The sequence below is a fragment of the Hydra vulgaris genome, chromosome 08 (assembly GCF_038396675.1).
Source record: "Hydra vulgaris chromosome 08, alternate assembly HydraT2T_AEP".
Lineage (NCBI taxonomy): Eukaryota > Metazoa > Cnidaria > Hydrozoa > Anthoathecata > Hydridae > Hydra > Hydra vulgaris.
The window spans coordinates 49,461,944-49,480,340 of record NC_088927.1 but is presented as its reverse complement, the minus strand read 5'-3'; the positions used below and the strand labels follow the sequence as shown (position 1 = coordinate 49,480,340).

General features: G+C 25.5%; 1 protein-coding gene across 1 annotated transcript in view; it reads right to left on the bottom strand.

Annotated features, from left to right (window-relative positions):
- Window positions 1-18,397, bottom strand: part of LOC100199577 (atrial natriuretic peptide receptor 1) — a 70,145-nt gene that overhangs the window by 41,132 nt on the left and 10,616 nt on the right. Inside the window, exons 2-9 of the mRNA XM_065803875.1 lie at window positions 14,614-14,914; window positions 14,351-14,515; window positions 13,585-13,829; window positions 13,323-13,458; window positions 6,493-6,573; window positions 6,366-6,416; window positions 4,856-5,095; window positions 3,853-3,931 (exon numbers count right to left, since the gene is read on the bottom strand). Of these exons, the coding sequence (XP_065659947.1) occupies window positions 3,853-3,931; window positions 4,856-5,095; window positions 6,366-6,416; window positions 6,493-6,573; window positions 13,323-13,458; window positions 13,585-13,829; window positions 14,351-14,515; window positions 14,614-14,914 (1,298 nt within the window). The remainder of the gene's footprint in view (window positions 1-3,852; window positions 3,932-4,855; window positions 5,096-6,365; window positions 6,417-6,492; window positions 6,574-13,322; window positions 13,459-13,584; window positions 13,830-14,350; window positions 14,516-14,613; window positions 14,915-18,397) is intronic.

Sequence of the window (18,397 nt, the reverse complement as noted above, 5' to 3'; positions counted from 1 at the left end):
TTTTTATTTTTATTTTGGAGGCACATAAAAAAAGACCTCCAAAATAAAAATAGCCCCGGCCCCAAAAAGTCCAACAAGATTCTAATAAAACTAACACTAGTTTTATTTTTAAGCTAAATTATTTTATAAATAAAAAATTTTTTTTAATAACTATTTTATGCTTCACCTAGTTTGAAAAGTTTAACATATTCAAAACAACTCTTCTTAGTAAGATGAACAAATGAAATAATTAAATCATTGAGTTTCTGTAGAAATTAAATTAACTAGGTGGAAATCAACTAAAAAGGTTAAAAATACTCTATGAAGAGGAAGCGGGACTGCTTTATAATTCTGTTGATGATGTTTAGTGAGTGGCAAAAAATTTTAATTAGTATTTAAAACAGAAAAAAGTAACTTTAAGTTTAAGTATAATGAGTTTGTACGAATGGCAACTGAACTGAAAATAATTAGAGTTAGTAAACCAATATCTAAGAACTTAAAAACTTTTCTTTCTTGGGGGAAAGAATCAGTTCTCGGTACACAAAAGAAAATGGATTAATTATGTTTGTTTTGTGAAACAATATTGTCTAATGTTGGATATAGCTCCTTAACTTGTAGTTTTGTTGAGCTCTCTCCTTATGGGATGCATCATTGCTGTTTGCTCGCAGCTCTGTAGTTTGTGCACAACAAAATAGTTATTTAGTTTTATTGCTTAGATTTAGTCCCATAAAATGATTACATTACTGAAGATTCCTAGAAGATGAAACAATATTGTTTAATGTTACTCTCGAGTCCAAGTGGGATGCAAATAAAAGGGTGGGTGGGAATTTTAGTCCAGATCTAAAGAACGGGGGGACGGGGGGAAGGGGGTCAGAATTTACACTGGAAGTTTTTCAATATTTATCAGTTACTAGTATATTTTTTAATTCTTAAGGCCAATTTTCACTTAAATTTTTTTGTTAATTTTGAGAAATAATTTTTTTGTTAATAACAAGTAATTTTTGTTGATAACAATTAATAAAAGGAAACAGGAGGGGGGGAGGGGGAAGGGGGGCTTAATGAGCTTATGGTGGATGAGAAAATTTTCTAAAAATTAATAAACATCCGACCCAACCACTTCTATTAAGTACTCGAAAGTACAAATATATATAAATATATATATATATATTTGTGTTCTGTCATGACCTCAGGTGTGGTACTTGTTTATCTGTGAGTTACTTTGTATGCATGTTTGTATTTAGTAACCAGAAACTTCTTGTATGTTTATTTCATAATTAGTTTTATCAACTTCGATGATTATTAATAATTTCATTGAAAACGTAATTATTGTTGAAAGTTATTTTGTTTACAAAATAAATCATAAAGATTACATTAGAATAAAAAACAGACACACAAAATTACATTTACATACAAAATACATACTTTTTAAATAAAAAATTAGAATATACTAATAAAATCTATAATATATAAAAAACTTTCAAAATTTTGACAATTTAAAAAATATATATTTAAAACATTTATTTTTGTAAACAAATATAAATGGTTTAAAAGATTTAAAATGAGCCACAAAACAATAGTTCATTTGATAATATATTATTGAAACAATTTATGCTAAAAACCTCAAAACTTAACAAATTTCGAATAATATAATTTAAAAAAAAATTTCAACAGAATACTCTAGAACTTTATTTCACTTAGCATATTTTTTGAACCAATAGAATTGGTATTGTGGTTTATCCTTGTCCGGGTAATTGCCATAAAGAGGCCACATTACCTAGGGCCGCAAAGACAAGTTCAGTTCCTGAAGGGGCGCCATAACCTGCTCTATAGACCAAGAGTAAGGTGAGTTTGGGAAGAATGAAGATACATTAGGGTGAAAAACAGAAGTCGTGTTAGAAAGATAGCATAGAGAAAGCGGACAGGAATCGCACATGATGTTAGAAGGTGCAATACATACTATTAATTAGGTCACCTAAATAATGAACGCCAACAAAGACTTGAAGAGTACACTTGATATAAACTCTTCCTCAAGTAACTTTGTCGTCTTGACTTGAACTAATAGCATTAGTTTGTTTGCAGATTTGGCGGGTTTTTAGAGTTTGCAAATATTCTTTTTATTCTATTGCACCAAGAAGTTTTTGAGAACATTCAAGTTTATGTATGTTTCTATGTATGTCTGTAAAACAAAAATTTTTTGGTACATAAACTTTAATCTTCTCAAAACGACTAAAAAATCTGGCCAGTTTTTCGCAACTAAATATTATTTTCGTGGTCAGTATTCAAGAGCGATCGCTCCCGCTTCCCGACCGAGTCTGATTTAATAATATTTAATAATTTAGTAATTATTAGTTTTAATGTTAAACAAGTTATCAAAATTAGAAAAAAAAACTGCAACAGTAATGAATAAAGTTAATAAAAAACAAACATTAAATTCAATAAAAAAAACAAAAACATCAATCAAAGTTATTTAAAGGCTATTACTTTATTCTTCAATAGAAAAGTTCATATAAATGTTGTTTTCTTTTAATTGTTTTTTTTCTTGAAACTATTGGTGTGATTATTATGTTATTAAATTTTAAATTTTGTTTTTTATAACTGTTTATTTACATTTTCACAATATTTCAGTTTTTAATAGATAATATATATTTTTAATAGATAATAGATAAGAGATAAATGTCTTCGATGCATCATTTTTAGCAATATTTTTGGCCCTGTCCCAATTGACCATTCTGTTTACATTCAAGAAACTTGCCATATTATTAAAATGATGTTTATCTTGATTAAAACAAGAACACATCTTGATTATTTGCAAAGATCCAACAATGGTAACCTTTCTCTATAGTTAGCAGAAAAGTGTTACTAAATTTTAATGTTTCTCTGCCTACAGAACAGTTGAACAAGAAATCAACACTGGATACTAAATTCACAACACTCTCACAGTTGGAACAAATATATTGTAAATAAACTGTTAGCAAGACAAAGGTTTTCTAGCGCTCTATCTTAAATTTCCTTTAAAAGGATTTGTCAAAACAATGGATAGCAAAAACAAATATACTTGGTTGTCATTTGTGATTTCTGTAAAAACTTTCTTATAAATATATAAGCATAATATTATGCAGATTTAGTTATTAAAATGTTAAAATCTTGGATGCAAAATGAACAGAAGATATTGTTTTTTATAACTATTTCTTTCTTAAAATCTAGAATAAGTGCAAAGATTCCAGATCAAAGATTCAAGTTAATTCAAGATCGTTACCAAGAACGCTAAAGCAAATTCTTGACAGAACACTACTTTTGGAGCATCAATCAAGATGACTCAATTGTGAAGAAACTAGATCAAAAGTTTATTTCTAATTGAGTATTTATGTGTAATTTAATTGAGTTTTTATGAGTAATTTTCATGAGTAAATAATAATCTCCAATCCTTTTCAAAACTAAAGTTTTTATTAATTTTATAAATCTATAAAAAGTTTGGAAACTTCATATGATAATACTATAGCTGTAATATCATTACAAAAAATTTATATTAATATATTTTATTTACATTTAAAATTATTTTAAACATAAAACTGACATTTACTTTTATCTGTTTTCTATTTTTGTGTGTAAAAAACGAAACCTTTTAAAACATATTCAAGCATTTTTAAATGAGTTTTAAATCTACTTTTCAAAATCCACTAGAAAAAATGTCTTCACTACCTACATTCCACAACATAAAATTAAAAAATTACTGCAAAAAATCGGTAACTTGCTAAAAAAATCTGATATTAAATTTGAATTAAGCATACCTAATAAAAACTATTGATAAAATAATGCAACAGATATTTTGCTGACCTGTTTAATCTGTGTAATCAAGTTATTGCTAATTTTTACCTGTACATAACTAATGGAACAATGATAAGAATAATTCCGACAAAAGTCATTGCTATTGTTATACCAAGTAATAATCTCTCTGAAAAAAAAAATCCATTTTCAAAACTTATATTATTGTTTACAAAATATTTAAAAAAATAAATTAAAATGTATATAAAAACAAGTAGTAAATGAAATATAAACTATTTTATATATCACAGCTCGTTAAAACATTAAGGTCCTTAAAATTATCCTTTACAAGCACTTTTAAAATATAAATGTACAGCAGTGACACATTAAAATGTTTGATTTGAACAAAACATTTTTATTCATGACAACAGTTACTTATGGCAAATAATAAAAACTATTTTTCATATTTAGAAGATCAAAACACAATAAAATTTAGTGGAGTCAAAAAAGATTCGATTGAAAATTACAACAACATCCTTAAATGAGTATATTTTTTGAAGATAAAAATCAATAATATATTACCAATAATTCAAAGCAAGAAAAAATCTTAAAAATCAAAAAAAATCCGAAAAATAAAGGATTGAAGAACTGAAGGATTATATCAAACTCTATTTAAAACAAAAGTTTTAAATAAAATGTTAACATGCATGTATGTATGTACCACATAAAGTAAATTTATTTTTTAAATATATCTAGATATATTTGGCATACTTTTAATTTTTATATTTGAAACTTAATTAATGGCAGAAAATAATAAATGAAAATTTAAAAAAAATTTTATTTAAGTGAATGTTTTTATGTTATAAGGTTTTCTAGTTTGTTAGTTTTTTAATTTTTTTTAGTTAAATTTTTAAAAACCTTTAATTACTAATAATCAATTAATTTTCATAAAAATGTTGTGCCAAAAAATATCAGGATGCCTTTAAATTCATTACTATAAAATCTTAGTTAGGTCTTTCTAAAAACTTACTTTTTATTCTTTGATATAATAGTAGTTTTATGAGAACAAAGTATAAAAACCTTTTTTCTTTTTATCTGTACAAAATATAAAAACCTTTTTCTTTTTGAGATCGATCAATGCATTTACTACCATCAAAACCACAAACTGGTTCATCTAACACATCTTCTAATTTTTTATTACCAGGCCAGTAAATACTTGATGCCTGAGTAGGTTTATATTGTAACTGCAGCTCACTAACTACTGTCTCATTAACCTTTTTTGATCCATTAACACGAACTGAATCCATGACAGCTATAACTTCCATTTTGGGGAGTTCTAAACCACAGTCTTTACCTAAAATATACAAATTTGAAACAAACAAGTTTAACTTCATAGATACTAAAAATAAAAATGAAAATTTTGCTTTATTTTTTTTTAATTTCATATTTTTAATTATGTAAAAATATAATCATAATGTATTAGAATTTATTTAAAAGTAATTTATACTTGTGTGATAGTTATTGTTTATATATATAACTGTGTTTCTAAACTTCTTGAGTTTAAAAGTATATAATAAAGCTATGTTTGCAAAGTGGTGCACATTTGCAATTTGGTGCATATTTGTGGAGTGGTGCACGTTTGAAATTTAAAATATCACTCTACATTACTATACAGCTCTACTGGTCACCTGTATTAACCTTCAACTTCAAGAAACCATGATGATGCAAGTTTTAATTCTAACGAATAACAAAGTCAATTAAATCTCCTTAAAATAATTCAAAATTTATAAGAGTTTGTTAAGATTATGTCAACAAATCATTATATTTATTAATAATTTTTAAAAACTACCAAAACTGTAAAATAGTTAATATTTCTTTATCAAATACAAAAAATCTGACATCTTGAAATAACCATAAATTAAATGCTTGAATTAATAAAGCTGCAGCTTGTGTGGTTTTAAAGTGATTAATTTTACAATATTAAAGATACAAAACCTTTATACAATATTTTTAACAACCAAAACTTCTAATTTAATGACGAGTTTATGTTTGCAACAATCATAATTTGTCTAGTACATTTTTTATAACTAATATATTTAAAGATATTCAGGAATGGTATTTGAGGAAGGAATATTTGGACAAGAAAGTTGGTTGATCAAAGTAAAGCTTATTTTTTAATTCAAAATCATTAATATATATTATTACATTTTGGTTAGAATAATAAATTAAATTAACTTACTTAAAGTTCTTTCAAATAAAATAATATGTACTTTGGAATTTCTAGGAATAGGTTGTTAAAAAATAAAATCTGTTTAATTTTCATGAGTATTTTTGAAAAGTTATATAAATTTGGAAAAAATTGCTTTTGCAAAAGTATTTTTATAAAATATAATTTAAATTTCTCTTCTGACTTGTCTGCTTTTGCTTATTCAGATTTGAACTTAAGCAATTTTTTGCATTTTTTTTATGTTAAAACTAAAAATACTTTTTTGAGATCCGATTTTTGTGAACAAATATAAAAGAATTCAAACAAAAATGAAATAAGAGATTAAAAAATAAATTCAAAAATAGAATAATATTTATATTTGTAAAGAAATATTATTTTCTAGAAAAATATTAGTTACCAGGATTGCTTCCATTCATTGACAATTGACAATCGCAAGCTTCTTTATTTGCTGTAAAACAAAACAAATAAAAAAAAAAACAATGAACTCATAAATAAAACAAAAATATTAAGACTAAAAAACTTACACTTTAATCCATAATGATATAACTGAAATGGAAATTGAACTTCTCCATTGTTGTCAAAGAACAATGAGTAACCATGACTACCTAAGCAAACAGATATAAAAATATTTTACATCTAGCTTAAAATTTAAAAATTCATCACTATTTTAAACTTCAAAATCATAATTTTTTCAACAAAAAAAAAAAGTTTTAAACACTTGTTACTAATAAGTTCTTAAGGGATTCCAAACCTCCAAGACATGTTGTGTTTATATTAAAGAGAATGATAAAAAAAACGTTCGGGCTGAACTTTTTTGATTAAAGCGAAAGAATAAATGCATATCAAGAAAAACTAATTTTATTATTTTAGTCAAAGCTTGCCTTCTCTGTTTTGTTATAGGCTGAAAAGTCTTTATAATATACGCTGCAATCTAGAGATTTGATAATTTAGTCAAGCGCGTTTTATTACTAAGAGTTTTAGTACTTGTCATTGATTTTTTTGTTCATTTAAAAGATCAATTATGTAAAAAAACAAAAAAAAATCAATGGCGCCATGTACCAAAACTCTTAGAAATAAAAAGCACTTGAATAAATTATCAAGTCTGTAGGTTGCGGCATATATTATGAAGACTATGTAGCATACTTTAAGGCAAACTTTGAATAAAACAAAAAAGTTAGTTTTTTTTGGTATGCATGTATTCTTTTGTTTTAATCAAAAAAAATTTAGCCAAAAAAATTTTTTTATCATTCTTTTTAATATGAACACAACATGTCTCGAAGGTTTGAGATCCCTTTAAAAATTGCTTATATATTAAAAATAGTATACGTATGTAATGGTGTTAACCTTAAATCATGAATTTATGTTGTTTAAAATCATAAAAATTATTAGTGAATTAAATGAATTTATTAACTTAATCATTTTTTTACAAACAACATTAGAAATTAGAACTTGACTTTTAATTTGCAAAAACTAAATGAGTTTTATATAATAAATAACACTGGACTGCAAAAAGTCTCATTTTTAGCCAGGGCAAGGGGGCATTAAAAATATTTTTGGTAAATTTCAAAAGTCTGAGTCTTCTAACAGAAAATTATTTAGGCCGAAGTGAAGGTTTCACTTAGCTCAAATGAAGGTCTTACAAAAGCAATCACTTTAGTACCTTTAAATTAATGTGGGTATAAAAAATTTTGATTCTTTTAATTGACTTTACAATAAAAATACTCAATTATGATCTGACAGGAAACAAAACAAAACAAAAAAAATCAATTTAGAAAATGAAATAATGAACGATGTATCATTATTATCTTTAATGTCCAAATCACACGTGTGATGAAAAGGTATTTTATAAACATTTTTTAGCTGTAAACGAAAAAGAAATATGAATATTTTAAGTAATAATAAATATTCTCATACCAAATTTTCAGTAAACTTTTAACAAATGTTTATGTGCAAAGTATTTTATGCATCACATTTTTTGTGTTTGTGTATTATATTATGTTGCTTATATTATACTAAAGCCAAGTAACACACAAGAAAAACACATTTAAGAAAAAATCAATATCAAAAAATAAGGTTTTAATAAAAAAGTATACATAAATTACCCGTTTTTATTATCCAATTCTCTGCACACTTAGTAATAATTTTTTATATAAGTATGTGTATATGTGTGTATATACGTATATTTATGTATATATGTGTAAGCATGTATACATACATACATACATACATATATATATATATATATATATATATATATATATACATATATATATATATATATATATATATAAATATATATATATATATATATATATATATATATATATATATATATATATATATATATATATATATATGTATACATATATGTATACATGCATATATATATGTATGTGTATAGCTTTGGAGTTCGAGCAATGGTACCTTTGATTTGCACGTGTTTTTTATTTTTTTCTTTTATTAGTTTGTTTGTTTTGTTTTATTTTGATTTGCGGCACTATATTTGAACTTTTTCAAGCCTTTTATATTGTATAAAATTTAGCGATATAGTAATAATTTTTGTGATGTTTATTATATTTTTACTTTTTATTTTTATTCTGTTTCTGGTATTTTAAATTGAAGACATTGCAAACGATAAATAGCATAAAATTCTTTTGTTAAAAAATGTGCGCTTGGTTGGTTTCGTTGAATAAACAAAAGTCTTAATCCATGTAATTTTTTTGTTTTTGTTTTTGTTTGTTTGTTTCTATTATTTTTGCGTTTTTTTTTTGTATTGATCAGTACTTTTTTTTATTTTTTTAAATTTTTTTAACGTTATTATTTTTTGATTGCAGTTTAGATTGCAGTAACTTACATTCATATAAATAATTTTACTTATATATTTTATCGCCATATCAATTCACAGTAATGAAAACTACACATAGCGAATGTGCTGTTTGCAAAGTTAATGTCTATAAAAATCAGAAAGCTATTTTTTGTGATAACTGCCTCAATTGGGTCCACCTAAAATGTAACAACCTCAATGATATTGACTACCAATTACTAAAAAACTCCTCAAAAAATTGTTCATGGTTTTGAATAAATTGCTTAGCTAGTATATTTCCCTTCAATAACGAAACTATAACTGACAATGAAAATCTTGCTAATGGTAACACTAAAATAAACAAAAATTATCAAGTATCAGGTTTTCCCATAGAGAGTCTTCACACAGTATTCAACACATTTAATACACATATTAATAACAACAACAAAACTCGAAAAACCTCAATAAACAGTTACTACACCAATGTTGATGATTTAAAATGTATAGCAGCTGGCAAATCCTCATTCAATGTTTTTCATATCAATATATCATCACTCTCGAAACATTTTGATGACCTTGAAAATCTACTCCAATCAACAAAACTTGAATTTGACATAATTGGTATATCGGAAACCAGATTGAATAAAAAAAGCCCACAAACTAGCAACTTAACACTTAATGGGTATTCCTATGAACACACACCATCTGAATCACATGCAGGTGGTGCATTATTATATATAAATAACAGGCTCGCCTATAAACCCAGAAACGATCTCCACATCTTTAAACCAAAAGAACTAGAATCTATCTTTATTGAAATTGTAAATCCAAAAAAATCAAATATTATCGTTGGTTGTATTTACAGGCATCCAAAAATGTCTTTAGACAACTTCCTATCATTCTATCTTAATCCGTTACTCAAAAACCTAACAAAAGAAAATAAAACTGTATTCATTTTAGGAGATTTCAACATTGATCTGTTAAAGTATGACACAGATTCATATACTAGAGACTTTTTAGATTCACTCACCTCAAATTACTTTCTACCTCACATTGTCCACCCTACTTGTATCTGTAAAACATCAAAAACACTAATAGACAACATCTTTTCAAATCTTAAATCAAATAAATATAAAGCAGGGAATCTTACCACCACAATCTCAGATCATCTTCCACAATTTCTGATAGCCTATAATATTCTTAAACCACCACCTAATAAAAAGCTCTTAATCCAGGAAAGAAACTGGAAAAAGTTCAATGAAGTTGCATTTAGAAACGATTTTCACAATCTTAGTTTAGACAGAGAACCAAAAATATACCCTGATAATTGTACTCAGTCTCTTGAGAATACTATCTCCAACATTAATCTACTGCTCGATATCCATGCGCCTTTGAAAAAGCTTAACAAACAAAACATTAAATTCAAGACTAAACAATGGATATCAGATGAACTCAAGCACTCTATACAGCACAAAAATAATCTCTTTAAAAAATATATTAGGTCTAAAAATCAAACAAATAAAACCATATATCATAATGAGTATAAAACATTTCGTAATAACCTCCAATCTAAACTCAAAGAAATCAAAAAAAAATACTACGATAATTATTTTACTGAAAACATAAAAAATATAGAAGCAACCTGGAAAGGCATTAAAAACATTATTAATATTAAAAGTAACTCTCAAACAACTCCTAATGTAATCATACATAACAATAAAACAATAACAAACCCCTTTGATATTTGTAATGCTTTCAACAACTACTTTACTAACATTGGTAAGGATGTCCAGGCAACAATTTCCTTCATCCATGAATCATTTCACATATTACTTATCAAATCCTTTTCAAAAATCATTCTTTATAAAACCTACTGACGAACATGAAATTTCAAAAATTATCAACTTTTTAGACGCAAATAAAGCTTCTGGACCAAATGGTCTGCCTGTTAAAATTCTAAAACTATTAAATACAGAACTCTCAAGAATTCTTTCTAACATTTTTAATATCTCGTTCTCAAGTGGTATTTTCCCAGAAAACTTAAAAACTGCCAAAGTTGTACCTATTTTTATAACTGATTCAAAACTATTAATATCAAACTATAGGCCAATTTCCCTCCTCTCCAACATTGATAAAATTCTTGAAAGGCTAATGTTTAACCGCTTATACAAATTCTTCAATGAAAATAAATTGTTTTGTGAATTACAATTTGGTTTTCGAACAAACTACTCTACATCACTTGCTTTATTAAGTCTAACAGAAAAAGTTAAAGATTCTCTGGATGAAGGAATGTTTGGATGTGGCATTTTTATCGACCTTCAAAAGGCTTTTGACACTGTTGATATTGACATTTTACTTTATAAGCTATCGTACTATGGTATTAGAGGAGTCTCAAACTCTTGGTTCAAATCTTTCCTTACTAATAGAACTCAATTAGTATCCATTAGTGGGATGAGCTAAGACCTAACCGATATCAAAGTAGGTGTTCCTCAGGGATCTGTCCTTGGCCCTTTATTGTTTCTTATTTATATAAATGATATGTCTAAAGCTTTAAAATTGTGTAGAGTCCAACACTTTGCAGATGACACAAACCTCTATTTTAGTAAGTCCATAAAAAAAATCAACAAATATGTTAACTATGATCTTAAAAAACTATGCCTCTGGCTAAATGCCAACAAAACTTCCCTCAACTCCAAAAAAACTGATTTAATATTATTTAAAAGTCGTCACAAAAAATTAGATCAGCAGCTCAAAATTAAGTTAAATGGGATAAAACTTTGGTGCAAAAAATTTGTAAACTACTTGGGTATAAAGCTAGACGAAAACTTAGCCTGAACTTACCATTATAACGATTTATCTAATAAGTTGAATAGATCCCTTGCCATCCTGTCAAAGCTAAGACATTTTATACAACAAAAAACTTTAAAATCTATTTACTATGCTTTGTTTCACTCTCATCTCACATATTGCCTTTTATCATGGAGTCAAAACATAAGTAGTGTAAATCGCCTATTTATCATGCAGAAAAAAGCAGTCAGGGTTATTGAATTTCTACCAAACAATGCACATACATTCCCATTCTTTGACACACTACAAATTTTAAAACTGCATGATATTATCAAAATTGAAAATTGTTTATTTATTCACAGCTGCCTTAACAAAAAGCTACCTCCTATATTTAATAAATGGTTTACTCTACGCAGTACAATTAGCGGTCAACTTACAAGAAATTCTTGCAGAGGTGCACTGAGTGTGCAAAAATATAATACAAAATCCTACGGCAAACATTCCTTTAAATACTCTGCATTAATGGACTGGAATCAAATTCAAAATAAATTAAAATCAATCCCTTTTAGCAATATTAAAAAATATGTTCTCAAAACCAAATTAAAATACTACTTGCTACATCAAAATAAATAGAAACAGCAGTAGTATCACTGGTGATAATAGATAAATCACCATATAAATTATATAAGATACAAATATGAATGTAGACTAATTGCAACCTTCTGTGAGTGTATTATTTATTTTATTTGCTTCTTTTTTTTCTTTTGTTTTTTATTTTGTTTTGTTCACGGTCGCTCTCCTCGATTTAGCCTAGCTATATGAGAGTGAACCATCCAGAATGTAGACTGTACAAATATTTTTTATAACGTATAACATTCTTATGTAAAACATCTATATTTCTGGTAAATATATTGCTTTTTGTTGTTGTTGTTGTATATATATATATATATATATATATATATATATACATACATACACACACAATGAGATATGATGCAAGGACATACCACTAGTAGTGTTAATGCAGTTCTTATGAATTTTACTTATGTTTTTATTTTTTTATGTATATATATATATACATATATATATATATATATATATATATATATATATATATATATATATATATATATATATATATATATATATATATATATATATATATGTATATATATATATATATATACATACACACACAATGAGATATGATGCAAGGACATACCACTAGCAGTGTTAATGCAGTTCTTATGAATTTTACTTATGTTTTTATTTTTTGACTAGAAAAACACCACTATATATTAGATTGTTTTGCAACACTCACTGTTACAGTACCACAATGCTTTTATGCGCTGCGTCTCTTCCTAGCCATTCATGAATTCAGCATCAAGTATTTAAGGATTCAGCATCTAGTTTTATCATTATATCTTGATAATTTAAGCAAACAGGTAATTTATGCAAATTATGCAAAAAACTATTTATTTTTAGAATAAGCTTTATTTTATTACATATCAAGGCCAATTATAGTAAAAAGAAAAAAAAATATGTTTTTAATTTAACTAATAGAAAATTTCAGCAAAAAAATTCAAACCGAAGGCAAAAAAATTAAGTATATATAGAAGTTATATAAACTTAAAAAACTATTTTTTAAGTTTATTTTACAGCAAGTTTACAATTCTTTTCATTGTGATGGTTTGTTGAAAAACTGGTGTAAAAAAGAATGTAATATATATTGCAGTATATATCTGACACAAAAAAAAAACATACTATTAAAAACTCTGTTTTGCATATTTTCCAAAATTGCCGTCCCATTCAAGAAACTTTTTCCTTTACTTAGAGTTGAGTTTACAGCCATTGCATAAAACTTGATTGCATCATAAAGATTTTGAGAATGTTGAGGTGGCTAAACAAAAAAATGCTAAAGCAATTGAGTTATGATAAATGTAAAATCATATAACAATGCAATACCAAACAAACTTCAAAATACTTACAAAACTTACATAAATTTTTATAAAAATAGAAAACTTACAATTGATTTTGATTTAGCATAATTAGTGTATGGAATAAATCCTTCATAAGTGGTAGAATTAAACCATGTTTTCATTCCTGCTTTTGTTCGGTTATTAAAATCTTCAATGCTTTTTTCAAGGTCAACTGAGGCTGTTAAAAATTTTGTCATTAAAAGCAATGTTGACTCCCAGCCTTGACAAAGGAGCTTACTTCGGTTTGCAAATAACTCATAACTAGTTTTGTTATCATCATCATTGAAGTATGCTGTAAAAAAATATATAGAAATGTGATTTGTGACTTGTACTTTAATTACAGTTAATTATTTGTATTACATAGAGTTATTCCATATATACTTATTCTATTTCAAACTTATCGAAATGATGCTCAAGTAAAAGTTTTTGAGACAATTAATAACAATTTCTTTAAAAAAAATTTTAATTTTTTAAAGAAATTATTATTCATTGAAATTCATATTCAAAGTTTTTTTTATATAAAGCTCTTTATATGTGATTAAGGATCACAAAGATCATTGCAATACATGCATAAAACGCAGATTGCTAACTGTTGCATATTATATTAACTATTCTCACTTTAAGTTTTGAGCTTTTCCAATTTGAAACCAAAAAAAATAAATTGCAAATGTCTACCATAAATAAAAGTTAAATTTTAATAAATAATAAAATTTATAAAATAAAATAATAAACAAAATCTTTGATATAATAAAAAGTAATAAAAAAATTTGATTACAATTTTAAATAAAAACTTTTTATCCAAAACAAACGTACTAAAGTCCGTAGTAACCCATTTGAAAGGTGTTTTTTGTCTTCCTTGGGCAACAAGCATATCTAGCTCAAATGTAATAAACACATAATCTCCGTTAATGAGATTTAGCTCTGCAGCAGCAATAAGACACTCTTTCACCACTTTCATGGTCATTAAAAGCAGAATGACTATAATAAAAAATTAAAGAAAAAAAAGATAAAAATAGAAAAAAAAAATAATGCTTTACTTTAAAATATAACATTAAATATAACAAAAAACTTTATACTTCTAGATTTGTTGCTCAAAGTCTTTAAGTCTTCTTTGACTAGGTCAAAATGCTTTTCCAATGAATAATATGTTGAAGCAGGAATATTTTTACTAAGTAAGATTCTTTGAGAAAACTTCTTTTGTATATCTTCAAACGCACGCTTATATACATCTTGATTCTCCACATACACACTAAATTTTTCCCATTTGTAATATCGCAAAAGTTCAAAAATAGCTGGTGTGAGATGACGCCCATTAGGTTCAGTGCGAGCAAATGTAGGATATTCTTCTTTATTGGATAATTCTGGCTCCAAACACATCTATATAAAAAGTATTTTTATTAGCTCTTTGAATCATTTCAGAAATAAAATCAGTGAAATTAAAAACTATGTATTGAAACGAGCTAAAAATATAAATATATATTGTATTAAACATATTTTGAACAAAACATCAAAAGATTTTAGAAAGAATTGTTTCTAATAAAATAAGTATTATAGTGTTGGCAACTAGCAGCTTGTTTTTATGCAAAAAGGAGTTATTATATCTACTTTTTTTTGTTTTTTTGCAAATAATCCTTTTTAATAATTTGATTTTATGTATCATTTTTAAATATGCTTGTAAAAAAACTATAAAAAATAAAACTTTGTAAAAAAAAAAGTAAAAGCAAAAAAAAATTAAATTAAATTTAAAAAAATATAATTTAGAAATAAATTGTTAAACTTAACAGTAACATAACATAATTGTCAACTTAAACCTTCTGACTCAAAACAACTGCTAAATCAAAAATAAAGCTTTTTCAGAGCTTATAAAAACAATTTTATAGAACAGAATAATTTTATATAGTTTATTATTAGTTTAATTAAAAACTAACAGTTTTAAACTAAACTAATTTTAAACTTAATTTTGCAATAGCTACAAATATTCAGCTTGACGCTTGGCTAAAGCACAGAATATTTGCATTGGTGATGATTATCATCAATGATGATTGTCACTAAGTGGATAGCTCTACTTAGTAAGAAAAAGAAATTAAAAAAATCAAACTAATCTCTACAAATATGCACAGGTAGTACATAATATTTGCCGGTACCTTTTAAAAAATTATAAAAACCAATTACCAGACTAAAATTATCCTCATTATAAAGAATTCTTTTTATGATTAATTTTTTAATTTTAATGTAGTTGAATCCTGGTTGCAAAATAACTGCAGTTATTACATATTTGATTATAACAATTCCCAACTTCCTGTGAAATATTTTTTTTTATAATTTGAATTTTTCAATATTTAGACATTCTTCTTATTCTTCAACCTACTGATGGTGAAACAAGTTGTTAAAGACAAAAATTTGTGCGTTTTTACTAATTTATAATTGCTTTGTTTTTTAAGAACATTAAGCACTCTATTTGTAGTACACATTAACATAACTTATATATATATATATATATATATATATATATATATATATATATATATATATATATATATATATATATATATATATATATATATATATATATATATATATATATACATACATACATATTTGTAAAGAAAATTTGTAAGTTAGTAATTCATAGTCTCATAGACAAATAATAATTAAAACATAATAGTTTTGAGAGTCTAATGAAAAAACTTTGCTATTTTAGTTGCAGTAAATTTGAAGTTTTTTCTACATAATTTTTTGCAATCTGGTAAACTTGGGTTAATTTACTGCTTTTTTTTTTTTTTTTGCTTTGAGTTTTAAAAAGTTTATATTTTTTATATAATATTTTATTTATCATAATATTTTTATTTTTCCAATTTTAATTCTTCATATTTTTACCTCTCATTAAATTTTAGATTATTCATCTTTTACGATACAATCCAAAAATCAAAAATCAAAATGCAAATTAGACCTTTATATTGAAAACTGTAAACTTTATATTTACATAATGTAAAATTATTAGGACTGGGCCCGTAAAAATATGGGTCTTTTTAAGTCTACATCAACCATTTCTATAATATATCAACCTTTTCTATACTAAATCGACCTTTTCTATACTTTTTCTTTATATATATCCTTGCTTCCCGGATCAGTAAAATATGTGTCTATACCAAACCTACCATTTCCGGTTCAGTAAAATATGGGTCTATACCAAACCTACCATTTCTGGTTCAGTAAAATTTGTGTCTATACCAAACCTACCATTTCCGGTTCAGTAAAATATGGGTCTATACCAAACCTACCATTTCCGGTTCAGTAAAATATGGGTCTATACCAAACCTACATTTTTATACTTAACTATTCCACACTTCTATACTTATTCTTTATTTTTTATATATTCAATAATTTCAATAGTTCTTTCTGAAAAATTGTTTTAAGAGCAAAAAAATCATTGATAGCTTAGTGGTTTAGTGCGCTGTTATCATTGTTGGGGGGTTTAAGGCCCTCCCTAAGCTTAATAAATTTTGAAACTTTTTCAATTTTACTTGCATAATTATAGCAAAAAAATAATATAGCAAAAAAGATTTCTGATTGTTAAAATAAAATATTAAAGATTACTCAAACTCAACATATGCTGAAGACGTTTACACTTACAGGCATTTGTACATGACACTATTAATATGGCAGAAATGAGACAAACTTAGACCATTGAAAACTATAGATGCGGCTTTAACTATAAAATGCTAATCTAAAAGTTAAGCCAAAAAATTTTTGCACAATGACGTCAGTTTGCGGCAAAAAAACTTTTATACATCAAGTTTGCTTTTGCATTTATCTCACGTATTTGATTAATTTTAATTATGGTGCATAAAATTGCACAAAAATATATAAAACTGGTACAGATATATCATTTCCCGGATAAGAGTTTGGATTTATTACATTAATAATAAATAAATAGTTTTAAAGAAATAAATAGTAATTACTAGGTTTTTTTAGCTTTTGTACCACAAAGTGGTGTCATACATGCAAAAATTTTTGGCTTCAACGAAAAAACCACGTCTTTTACGAAAAAGCCATGTCTAATGGTCTAAGAAGATGACATATTTTTAGCAATCAGAAATTATCAAGAAAGGGGCAAATCTAAAGTTGAAGTTTCAAATTTTTCACATGGATGAGATAATATGCTTTGTGTTTTTTCAATCTTGTATTATTTTTAAATACAATAACATAAATACAAAAATTCAAGGAACAGCTTGAGTAAAAAAGACTTAATTATTAGAAGAGTTTTCTTAAGTTACACACAATCCTGTATAAACATTACTTAAGTGGATTTTTTAAATTTGCATATAACATATGTTTTTATATATAAGCGTAACTTTATTCCTATGCAATAAAACTGCGCTTATATAGAGCACATTTATAACATAAGTATCTCAATCATCAGAGGCATGGTGGCCCCAGAGGTTATGCGGGATTCCTGCATGGGCTTTTCACTTTTTCATCTAAATATGGGTCTTTTGGCAAATTTTAATTTTTTCTACATTTTAAAGAAATTCCACAATCATTTACAATATTTATGTTTGCACAAACCAAATTTTATTAATCCCTTGATTTTAAGTCTTCAACTTTGAGTGCAATTATATTAGTATTTTGCATAATAATAATATTGCTCTGAAAACAAAGTAGATATTTTAAGACGTATTATGATATTTTTTTCATAAGAAAATTTATGAACCCATAAACGGTTTTTAACAATGGTAATGTTGACAAAATAAATTTAAAAAAGTCTGCAGACCCATACTATTGTTTGACTTAAATTAACTTAATTTAAAATTTAACCCCAAAATATTTTTTTAAATGAATTAAAACACAATACAATTA